This window comes from Agelaius phoeniceus, chromosome 9, assembly GCF_051311805.1.
Source record: "Agelaius phoeniceus isolate bAgePho1 chromosome 9, bAgePho1.hap1, whole genome shotgun sequence".
Classification (NCBI taxonomy): domain Eukaryota; kingdom Metazoa; phylum Chordata; class Aves; order Passeriformes; family Icteridae; genus Agelaius; species Agelaius phoeniceus.
Window position 1 is genome coordinate 17,790,989 of NC_135273.1, and position 12,492 is coordinate 17,803,480.

A 12,492-nucleotide genomic window follows, 5' to 3' on the forward strand; every position below is an offset into this window, starting at 1 on the left:
TCCAGCTTTAGCAGAACAGCAGCAGAGCTGAAGGTGGCCCACAGTTCTTTTATGACAGGAGTTCCCATGAAGACTCTTAGTACCTTATTAAGCAGCAGTTGGAGTCTGTTGAGTCCCACTATTTTGGTTACTCCTTCTGTTTTCATTGGTAAGAGATGGCTTTGTGCTGAAATCTTAACAAATACAGCTCTATTAGCTTCACACCAATTTAATATCAGATTGTTAAATGTTAATGTACTGCACCCTATAGCTTTAAATAGAATTAGATATGTTTACAGCTTTGGTTAAATGCACCTTGTTCCTCCACATTAAATTTTATTACTAGAATTTTCCATCAGCAAATAGGAGTAAATCATATTAGTGTCTCAGGCTGTGTGGGGGTTGAATCTGCAGCCCAAAGAAAAGGTATTTTATTACTCTTTATTACAATTTTCTAATTGGTAGGTGTGGTCAGCATGTCATTATCTCTGCAATTTTAAGCAAATTATTTGTTTTAGTATAACTGCAACGTAATTGTGGGATTCTCTTCATTAAAAAGTTCAATAAACTTGTGTCCTTAGCCAAGGTTTGGCCAGATACTGCTGGCAAAGAAGGACTCAGACCAGAAAAGATTGCATTTACCGTTTAATTTGTAGGTTAAATTCTGCTTTTAGAGGGCTTCTCCACCACACTTGGGTGAGTGGCATCCAGGTTCCAAGATCCTTTTTGGCTTCAGTCTAACCTGCCAGGGTAAAAGATAAAACTCCTAAATTTTACTGCATAATAAGTGGTCATCTGAGTTTTCTGCACTGGTGTGAAATGCACTCATTCCATGTGCTTTGTTTCACCAGCAGGTTTGATTCCATTTTGCTAACTTGGTTGGGCTGATCAAAAGACTGCATGGCAGTGGAGGGCTCTTGCCTAGCAATGGGCATTTCAGGAATCCTCCCTGTCCTGGCACTTTGTTGTGTCTCTCTTGTTCCTTACCAGCATTGCTGGGCTGTTTCCAATCATTGAACAGCTTTACACATCTCCTTCCCCTGAACTTGCCCTGCGGGGCTGAAGCTGGAGAGTTAGGCCAGGGATTAATTAGGCCTTGCAGTTCTTCTTAAAAGGAGCTAAATCCATTTATTCTGCACTTCTCACACTAAAGCATATTATACTTGGTGAAATTTTATTCTCTGTAATCTTGCAGTGGGTTGCTTTGATACTTATAGGTGTGTAATTAATTAGAAGATGTTGTTCTTCTTTCCCCAGTGATGTGACCTGACCTTATTATATCAAGGTCGACATTGCTTAAGAAAAGTCAAGAATCATGGGCCAAGTGCTCAGGTCAGAGGAAGATCAACAATTTTGCTATTCAGCTGTTATTTTCTACATGGCACCCCTTCATCTTAAATGGTCCTGCTTTGCAACTATACTCTGCTCTCAGAGGAAAATATGCCCTTCGAATCCTTCAGACAAACCTCTACTCCCTCCTTGATTGCTCTCAAAGAACAACCAGAGGATAGAAGAAGAACTAACACAGAAGCCAAAATTAGTAAATCACCATGCACATGATTACAGCAAATGGCAAAGGCCGCTCCTATGCATCACTATAAAAAATAACACTAATTGGGATGCTTTGAAATTTCCTGTACAACCCATAATTAGGTTAGATAAGAAACTAGCAGTGTCTAAGTGCTATAAATGTCTAAATTAAGTTATTTTGAAAGTGGTTGGCACTTTGACATTTGAGAGTTCAGAGTAATTGGGGTATTGAAATAAAATTGCTTCTGTTATTTAAAAGGTCATTATCTTCTTCGGGTAGATATATAAGGACTATTTTCTACTCTACTGAGCTGGTCTATTTGGTTCAATTAGACCTGCTTCAGTAGATTTCTAGTGGGCTTCCTCCCACTTATCACAGCCCCAGCACTGGCACAGAGAAGGGCCTGTAAATAGACAGCCCAGATATGGAGTATATATTCAGCTCATAACCAGGCTCTGAAGAGCCCGGAGCTCCCTCTATGAACACCACAGGCAGCTACACAACAAGGTGGCAAATGAGTCCTGACACAACAAAAGCCAGCAAATGCTGGCTGAAGCCAGCCTGCCAGGCAGAGCAAGGCTTTGGAGCAAATCAGGATTTCGCCTTCCCAACCAAATAATCTCATAGTCCAGCAGCAGCTCTGGTTATTTCCATAACTACTGGAATTCCTGGTTTACAGCATCCACGGTCCCACTGTCACACAAAGTCTTTTGCTTGCTTACTAGATCTGGTACTCTGCAACTGTGTCAATCAAAGGTGGGAATTTAAATGGCTGCACCTTGACTGCATTTGATTTTGGTCAGTCCAGCAGTGTCAGTAAATTAAGAAGTAAAAGACATCGACATTGGCTGAGGAGACTTAACTTACCACCACTTCTCCTGGACATGCCACAGCTAGGAGATGGTAGGGAATGGACTGAGCACTGGAGGGGCCAAAGAGCACTTTCACCCCTGTGGCTCACTTCATGTGCTCCCTGCAGGAGAGCAGAGCATCCCATCAAAACTGGAGTAGATACGGGAACAGGAGAATTGGTTGTCTCTCTTGGCCAGAGAACATATGTGCAAGGGAGAACCAAAGTCCTGAGAGCCTCGTGTCCAAAGAGCAAAGAGACAACTTCTGACCTAAACAAGCAAAGTTCCCATGCTGCTGTTACCCCCATGACTGCTCTACACCAAAATCTCCTCATGCATAGAGTTGCAACACCTGAATATGAAACACATCAAGTGAGTGCTGGACAGAGGCACACCTGTCCCCATCAGAAGGGCTACATTTGCTCAGTACTCATTACAGCAAATCTTATGGTCACTAATATTCCAAGGTACTGCTGTAGGCTGCCTGGTTCTGGGTACCACATTTCCATAGGACACTTAATCCTAGTAAAGGGAATAAGGGTGAGTCCTTTGAGATGAGCCCTTTAAAATTTTTAATGTGGCAAATTTTCATGAGCTTCCTGATGCTTGGGAAGAGCACTGATGACAAACTGTCTGTCAGAAAAAAAATATAGAGAGGGTTGGCAATCCTCCACAGGAATTACACCAGCCTGTACCCTCTCACACCCTCCATCAGCCTCGGTGACTTCAATGACAATAACTGGCATGCACACATCTGAACAGTGACACCAATAATGCAACAACTGATCCCTGAGTTGGGAAGAGTAGCACATAGTGACAACTACAGGGAAAACTTCCCTGTGGGAATTACAGATTGCCTTGCATAGATTTCTCAAAAAAGGTTCAAGCAAATTGTCTTTTTTGAGGATACAAAGGCCTTGCTGTGCATGGGCAAATATTGCCTCATGAGTGTTAACTAGCCTGCAGAAGGCTAGAGATCAGACTCTACTTAATGCTCAGTGTAACACTTATAAGAGTTCTGTTGCTGAAAAGGGAAGCAAGATAGCCTGTGTTATTACCAAATAAGTATAATTAAGGCATTTTAGGGTTTACGGTCTTCAATTAGATTAAACTAGTTTTTAAAGTTACAAATGTTCGGTTGCTCCATGTTTCTCTTCATTTCCCTATAGAGCAGAGTTAAAACTTATTTCTGCATTTCTTATCCTAATGGCAGTGGATTTCTTCTAAGGATAATTCTCACCCTGAGCTACTTACCCCATGCAAGAGTGGATTCTGAGATAATTATAATAGTCAGTTGATGTTCACACTGTTCCACTTACTAACAATGGAGTTATGCTAAAAGTATTTGCTATGGAATTGCTAGACTTCATTTTTCAAGCATATTCTAGATCTGCTACCCCTACTTCCCAAGCATGTGTCACACCAGGATATTCACAGTTCACAGCACTACTGTCCGTGACCTAGCACCAAGTCTTTCCTATGTATCAGTTAAAGCCACCTCCACATCCAGAGCTGATGGAATTTCCTGGACATTTTCATGGGACATTCCAATTTACCAAATATACAGGAGACCAAAACAAATATTAAAACAGGTGATTGCAAGAGGGTTGGTTTCAGGTGATCCTTCAACCACTTATTACAAATTTTGAGCAAAAACTTCCTGTCCCAGAGACTCATCTGTAGAAAAATTACCTCGTAGCACTCTACCCCTGTCAAACACACAGGCTGTATCAGGCCTAAAAAATTTGGTGACTGCAGCATGCTGACATTTGTGCCTTAACTCTGCAATCTGAGTCACGCTTTTGATACTGACATTATGTATTTCTTCCCATGATTTATGTCATTGGGGAAAAATTCTCTGGAGCTAGAGAAGAACACACATTTTTTCAACCAAGCATTGTTGTACAGCAAATCCTTTTACCAGGACAAAATTGCAAACCACTTCTATTCATCTGCCTTTTATATTCTCCCAAATTACAGCTCCTTAAAGATGAGGAGAAGTTTGACTTGGGAAAACATTTAATGTGCTGATTTCCATTCACACATGTACACTCTGGACCTGTTCTCTGTGATTCAAAACAGATGTTGCTGAAGCAACTATTGAAGATTTAAGAGAACTGATGTTAGGCACAAGGAGCTGAGCTTGTCAAATCCATCCATGGATTTGGCTTCTTATACCAAACAAAGCCAGGTTGATGTTTAGAGCAGTGGAGGCATTCGTGCAGCTGCCCAGGCTGCACAGTGAGTGCCACTGCCAGCTCTAGAACAGGGAGCATCTGCTCTTGGCAAACACAGGCTGCATGGAAAGGCAGAAGGAGAAGGCAATTTGCAAGCTATTCAAGATGCTTACCAGGTAAATGAAAACACAGGTAGTGACCTTTTTTCACAGTTCATAATCACCTTTACCATGGTTCAGTAAAGCTGTATTTGCAGTAGACAGGAATCCAAGTCTTGCTGTCCACGTATCCAAATCTCAGCTTATTTCTAAGGAATGTGCAGAAGGAAGAAGAAAGAAGTAGCATAATTTTGTTGACAATTGACCTTTCGCCAGTCCTCAGGAGAAATAAAGATAGGCACAGTTCACCTTTGCTCCATATTTTGATTTGGATATTGGTGTGTCTTGGCCTGTGTTCAGTGTATGTTTCCCTGAGCAGAAAGACTTTTGACTCATCAAGTCATGCGTATGGAGGTCAGAAAGGAAGACCAGACAGGTTATCTGTGTAGACATAATGCAGACTTCCTTGTATGCCTGCATCATGAGCTTACATCTAATTACTGCCTTTTCCACAGGCAATTACCTCACTCACTGTGGAGATCAGACCAGACCGGGGGGGCTGTGGTGAGGACATGTCTCAGCACTCTGTAGGGAAGGAGGCTGTATGCTACAGGAGGATTTGCTCATTCAGCAACATAATTCAAAGGAAGAGTCATTAGCTAAGCAGTGTCCCATAGGAAGAAGAAAGTTGATTATGTAATTAAAAGAAGACTGGTAAAAACCTGTGTTCTACTCCGGATTCCTCCTGATGATGCTAGCAAGTCTCTAGCACCAAGATTTTGGCATACAGCAGCTCCTCATCTGCAGCACACATGGGGCTTCATTCCTGCTGTGCTGTCCAGTCCCAGTGCACTGGAAATCAGGGAACTGTCTGCTCAAGGTGTGTTTGGTGGTATGAACAAAATGCCCACAATGTCCTTCTTGTTCTTCTGGCACATCTCTGACCCAGTCTGCGTGTTCAGGATGCTGCTCTGCCTGTGGGGCTGCTCAACCCTTCTGCGTGTGAGGTAAGGTATTCAATCTCTTCACCAGGTCAAGGAGGAGCAGAAGGGAGAGGGAGTTATCAATTTAGTGCCTTTCAATTATGCTAAAATGTTAAAGAGGCTGATTTTTCACAGTTTTTCCATCCCCACTAGGGACACAAATGGCACTTGAATTTATTACACTATAGTATCAGCCTTCATTTACTACAAATACTCACTTTTACCATAAAGGGAGATTGTGGAGGTAAATCCTGAAAGATATCTAATATACTGAACTTCCAGAGAGTATAAAGACAAGATTAGAAAGAAGACAGAAAAGAAGGAAAATTAATGAATATGTTGACCAGCCATGTCAGATCTTTCTCCTCACCGATTCCATGCATTTTGCCTGCCTTATTAAAAAGAAAAAGTCAAAGATAGGAAACATTGCACCATAACACATGTTCACAGTGGGGCTGGATAAAGGCACCAGCATCAGGCTTGGAATTCCAAATTTCACTTTGCAAATAAAATAGCTTTTCAAAAGGCATGCATACATTTTCATGCAAATTCAGGGAGTAGGGAAGAAGTAAGAATGGAGATATTAATATTCTTGCATGTCAGTGAAGAACAAAAATACTGGGACATACTCATTTACCTGTTTGAATATTTTTTATCTCATTATATTAAAAATACAATATGTTATTATTAAGCTACACTGCCCTTTGGCATAATCAAGGCAGTTTTATTTGCTAAATAATATTTGTGAAATACAATGTATTATGTCAAATTCAGTATCTAAAATAACATTTTAAATACAAAAGTTTTCCCAAGACAAATACTACAAAAATCTCATTGTCTATGTGCATATCTGTCAGTTTCTCTCACAATTTTGGGATCCAGTGTCTAATTTAAATTATGCTTGACTGGAGGGTCAGTCCAACAACTTCCTTAAGATTCATTCCCCAAACAGAGGCTTCCAGTTTCTCAGCTTCTCTCATGCTCTGAAGGATAAATTTTCTCTCCATCCAAAGGGTTGAAAAACCAAGAAATCTTGACTGTTTCCTCCTACCCATCCACAGACCAGCAGCTGAGTCTTCCCCAGTCATCACCAACTAGGAGCTTAGAGGAATTTCTTGAGAAAGAGAGAAAAAGAAAAGAAAACCATGCTTAAGAAGACACAAACAGGATCAAGGCTTTTTCTGTACGTGCAGCAATTAGGAGGATGCAATATTCAGAGGTGTACTTTGTCTTTAAAGTTAAAATTGAAGACCCATGTTAGAGAATATTCAGAGTTTGGTAGTTCAAAGATTGAGCTTAGAATTGTATCCAAAATTTTCTAGAGTTCAGTGCGTGAGTTGGGGACAACTTAACCAGATCAGAAGCTCTTAGCCTTCTCTGAGATTCTATGGATGTTAAATAACCTGCTGTCCAGATTCAGACTTGTTAGCATGATGTCCTGGCTTCAGCCAATGAAATCTCTGCTGCATGCAGTGCCACCAACACTAATGAAAGTAACCCTCACCCTGAACGTTCCCCCTTTCAATGCACATCAGCATCACACTAACTGCTCTAAAGCTGAGCATGCAGAATGCAGGAACATTTTATCAACTGTCAAAATTGTAACACTTTCAGAGAAAGAAGAGAGTAAGTTTCTTTCAGTTCATCACAACATCTTGGAGCAGGAGATAACAACAAATATTACAGCCAGATGACTGCGAGAGGGGCTTGAGTAAACTAAAATACTGCTGGCTGTGCAAACTGAGAGGAGTTGAACAACAAAGTTGTCCTTTGGCCAAAAACTTCCTGTTCACATTTTAAAGGGGTTGTATCTCCAGCAACTCCTAAGATAGAACTTATTTCCATGTTGCAGAGATGGTGTAGCAGCTGCTAAGTTCTACAACTATTCTGGCTAAAACCTGCTATTGCTCCTGGCTTGTCTCCTACCTATCCAATGACTCCCCAACATCATTCATTAATGCACCTAGCCAGGCTAGCTCCTTGAGGGGCTGCTTTTGGCTACAAGAGGTCTGACTGAGCTGTCAAAAGCCCCAAACCGAAGGAGCAGCGGGAGCCCAGCCCCAGGGCCCCTCTGCTGGGCAGTGGCCCTACCTGGACACGGCCAGCGCCGTCACCGCCGGGCTCGTCCTGCTCGCCCTGCCAGTCAGGGCAACGCTGGGGTTCAGCTCCCGACAGAGAACAAGATGTTTTCCACACTTGTTACCTGTTGTGTGGTTTAAAAATAAATATTTAGAAAGCGTCTAGGGGGCAGCACAGATGAGATTGTTATTATTTACGGTCAGCAAGTTGTTAAGTTGAGAACAAATATATTTAATCTTGGCCTGTGCTGTTGCAAAATAGGCCCATCCCAATTTAATTTGTGGCTATGATAGTTACATGTGCTGACGTGCGGCGGTATCAATTGTGTGCTAAATTGGATTTGTGTATTATTGCTTTCTAAATTGCATGCCTAGTTCAGCAAAATTGTTCATCAGTTTTCACTGGCTCTGTGCTTAATAAGATGCCCCACAATACTTTGCTGCCAGGATATAATACAGCCTATAATTGCCTAGTAAAAAGAAATTACATAAAGCCCTGGTATTATCAACTTATCTAAATCTGCTCATAACAGAACCAATAATTAAATGCTGTGGACATTTCACATACACACACATACATACACACACCTAACAACATAACTCAATCGCAGTTACTCTGGTCTTTCTAATGACTGTGTTTCGTATTAATTTTATTTTCTTTAATGCACAGAATGAGATGTGGGAATATTTGGTCATTTAAAATAATTCTATAGCCATCTGAATAGGTTAAGGGAGTATGATCCTGCTTTGATTACACCTTTCAACTCTTTATTAAAGAATGCTGTTCCTGTATCCATCTGAAAGCACACAGCCTTCTGCTCATGTGCAAACAGGTGCTGTCTCTACACATCATTGGGTACTTGGGGTGGGCACAAATCTTTTACAGTCCTCTTGGACAAAACCCACAAACAATGTTCTTCTGTGCTCCCATGGATGGCTTTTAAGTCCTCATTTAGAGAACTGCTTAAGATATACATTTTACAAATAGCTAAAATTTCAACCTGTTCAAAAACATGCATATGCAATTATGCCTGGAAAGACCTGCCATGGGAAGTTATAGACAAGAACTTCAGAAATTCTTAAAGGAGACTTTTCTATAGGTAAAGAAAATCCACAAAATGACTACAGAATACCACAGGGATTTTGGAAAGAATGTTAAGTCTTTTGCTTTGACTTATCGACAAAACAATCTTTGATTAGAGATGAGAACAAAAACAAATATGAAGTTACCACAGCCAGACTGTCTCACATCTGGCATCTCAGGTGTTCTTACACCTTTCATAGAAGCATCTGGCTCTGGCTACTCTGAGGCATGACAAAAGGTTTGATAAGCATCTGGTTAGGCCATTAAACATACAGAAGCATATTGGAAATATTTTCACAAAGCAATCTAAGCAATGCTGATGCCAAGTTCCATGAACAGCACTTCTGAAGATCTCTGTGGTAATGCCCAATTACTGTATAATATCTTTATTTTTGGCGATGTTACATCTATAGCTCTTTATTGATGCAAATTGCGTGCCTAAAATTGAAGTAATAGAGAATGTCTGTAATGAGGAGCACAGCAAATAAGTGGAGTAAATTATACATAATAACACCACAATTCCTTTCTCTTAGAAAAAGCGCCGGGAAAAGAGCAAGCTGTGCTATTTAGGCTGTGTTTCTAAAGCTTTCTGACAGGTTTCAGCTCCTGTATTTGTTAGAACAGAGAAGTGAGCTTGAGTTGTTTTTAGTTCCAGTCAGCACCACAGTCCCACCATCTCATTAACCTCAGCTCTGTGAGAACTCCGTGGTATCAGCTTCAGCTGCACACAGCCTTGAATAAACAGCGTCAAGCACTAGGGCCTGCTGCTGGCCTCCCACCAGTCTGAAGGACCTCTGACTTCTTTTAAGGTGGCAAAGACAGCAAACCTCTCTGTTCCATCCCAGAGCAGGATCTGGCACTGCCCACTCTGCTGTGGTGCCAGGACACTTTAGTACAGGCCATCAGCAGGGGTGCCAAGGCAGTGGACTTTCTGGAACCAGGACTATTTCCAGCCATTGGTTTATAGGTTCACGCAGAAAGGTCTTCTGAGGAAGACCTTTCACGGGCTCTCCCATGACAGAACCCATGGGAGAACCTGTGAAAAAGCCTTCAGCTTCATCCAGGTGTGCCCATGAGATGGCTGGCTCAGGTGTGCTCTCTGTTGCCACCCACCACGGTTGCTGGTCACAGAAAGACTGCACCAGTTGGCCACACCATCTCCCCTTTACACCATGGTGCTCACACCCCCTCTTGCTGCTCACCACCAAGCAAGGCTTGCAGCACTAGCTCCCAGTGCAGCTCCAGCCCACGCTGTGGTCATACCTGTGCCACCTGGCTCTTCCATCACACCGCTCTGTGCTCGCAGCCCAGCACCTTGCTCTGGGGTATTGCTGTATTTCATCTTCCACAGCTGTGCCAGGGAGGGGGTAAACATGGAAAAAGCATGGATTGTAACTATGAGAGAAAGATTCAGCTCCTGCTTCCCAGCAAGGCAATTTGACTTCTAACACCAGGATTTCGCAGCTGTCTCCCTGTCTGTCACTGTGCTGCAGGGTGTCACACTGGAGGAATGCATGCAGGGAGCTGGTGGGGTTGCAAGGCTGACATGCTATTGAAAATCCCAGTAACCCAGGAAGTTCACCTACCATATTGGAGGCAGAATCAGCAGTAAATTCCTACCCATGAGAAAGTAGGTGTTAATATACTGAGATGTGAACTCTCAGAAACCATATTCATCAAACGTTTCTAAAGACTGATAGAATTTTTGCTTTCAGAATCACCCCAGAACATTATCAAAATTATCCCTGTATGGCAAGAAGTCCTCTTTTCAGGAGGATAAAAGTTTATAGGAAGCCAATATTTTACTCTGATTTTCATTTTTCGCCCTCTGCTGCACTGTTAATAAAGTGTCAGGGGCTTTTAGTAGCTCTGTCCCTCCATTTAGAATAAAAAATCTCAACCTCTGGTCTACAATGAATCAGGATTCCTTTTCCTCTCTCCCATGCACCTACCCTCACCACTCCATCTGTGCTTCCTGTGACGATGATGCTGCGTGTGTCCCAGTCCATCACTTCAGCAAAGCAGCAGCACACGATGTGGCAGCTGGGGCTGCAGGCAGTGCTGGTGCTTGCCAGGAGCTGCCCATTGACTGTCCACAGGTACAGGTAACATCCCGCACAAGACACAATGTCACCCTGCAACACAGCAAGAGGCAATGTCTCCACGTCCCACACTCATCCTCCTCATAACTTTTAAATGTTGATTAGAAATTGCTGAACTGCTCTGGTGTAAATTCTGACCATTGGTTTTTTTTCTACTGGGCAGAAGATATGAACCAGACAAAGTAAAAATTACTTTTTTTTTTCCATGAAAAATTCTGACACCTTTACATCACAGAAACCTGAAACAACTGTCTCAGATTTAGCAAGATAATGCAGAAAAAGGTGTTTTTTTCACATTTTAAAATTAAAATATTTAATGAAATGTTCCCTTTCTGTTTTCCATAAAATCCAGGCTTTTAGTAAAAAGCTGACCCAGGTACTGTCAGGGACAGGGGCTGTGCACAAGCAGTGCCTAGCACAGGTTCTGGGCCAGAACTAGTGCTCTTACAAGTTTTGCAAATAAGCATTCCCTGAAACAAGGACGTGGCGTTCACCTGCTTAGCTACAAAGCCTTCGGTGATTTCACAATCCTCCTCTGCCCCTCACAGGGAGCTCACTGTCATCGCATTTCTGCACCGTGTTCTGCATTTGACCAATGACCAGCTCTGCATCCAGTGACCTGCACTTGTGATGCAGAAAACATCCTTTGCACCTCTCCCCTCCACTCCACGCAGGTGCAGCCTTACCAGAGGCTGCTTATAAGGAGCAAATACTCAGGTTAGTCTTTAGGGAAACACAAGGAACCAAGAGCCGATTGTGCAATTGCAAGTGATCTAATCAAAAGTGCATTTTGATCAGGTTATTAATTGAAATTCTACATGCCTTTTCTACTCTTGATCCATAGTAAGAATCAGCTAAAGAGAACCTCAACAGCAAAGTCATCTGATTCTGAGAAAGGACAGACATTTAAGTGCAGACACATTAAGGACACATGTAAGTGTGCCCTTAAATTAGCAGCATGCATCTGGTGTAACTCAACTAACACCCTACTTCACCCCTGCCTCATTTGGGGCCAGGGCTCTTCACACTGCTGGGCCGAATTCTGGAGATAAAAAATGATAGTATGTTCAAAACAGAGCTGCCAATAATTCAGGAGATTAAATTTCAGCTACCTTATCTGCATGAGAGTACACGATGTCCAGGCATTTGGCAATAATCTACAGCACTTTTCAGGTCTGGATCAGGGATTTAAAACTAACGGAAATAATTACAGCAAGCTTCTACAATCCTCCTTTGTTTATGAACTTTTTGGGACAGTTCTTATTTTCTGTCAACACTACACAAACACCATGGAGTTTGGATCTATAGATGGAACTTCTAGATGTTCAAGCAACTCCAACAATCATATAATGAAGAGCTGTATAGGGTTCTTATTTCAGTGTTTTGGATTTTTTCTTCAAAACTTTGCTTTGAACCATTCTGAATTTTTCAGGAAAAAACCCTTGCTACCAATCATGTAATTTTATGTCAGTCAAAACACTGTAGCACAATGGAAACACTTTGTTTCTATTTTCATGTAGCTTTACATAAACATATAGAGAAGAATTTAAAAAAAATTACATTTCAGAATTAAATGTTCTGTTTTGCTAACGTCAAAAAGAATTTTTAA

At 41.8% G+C, this 12,492-nt stretch overlaps 1 protein-coding gene across 1 annotated transcript in view; it reads right to left on the reverse strand.

The window, feature by feature from the left end:
• Positions 1-6,251: 6,251 nt before the first annotated feature.
• The window catches only part of WDFY4 (WDFY family member 4), a 112,678-nt gene continuing 106,437 nt past the window's right edge, over positions 6,252-12,492 (reverse strand). Inside the window, exons 59-62 of the mRNA XM_054637500.2 lie at positions 10,734-10,916; positions 10,045-10,132; positions 7,711-7,822; positions 6,252-6,733 (exon numbers count right to left, since the gene is read on the reverse strand). Of these exons, the coding sequence (XP_054493475.2) occupies positions 6,667-6,733; positions 7,711-7,822; positions 10,045-10,132; positions 10,734-10,916 (450 nt within the window). The 3' untranslated portion in view covers positions 6,252-6,666. The remainder of the gene's footprint in view (positions 6,734-7,710; positions 7,823-10,044; positions 10,133-10,733; positions 10,917-12,492) is intronic.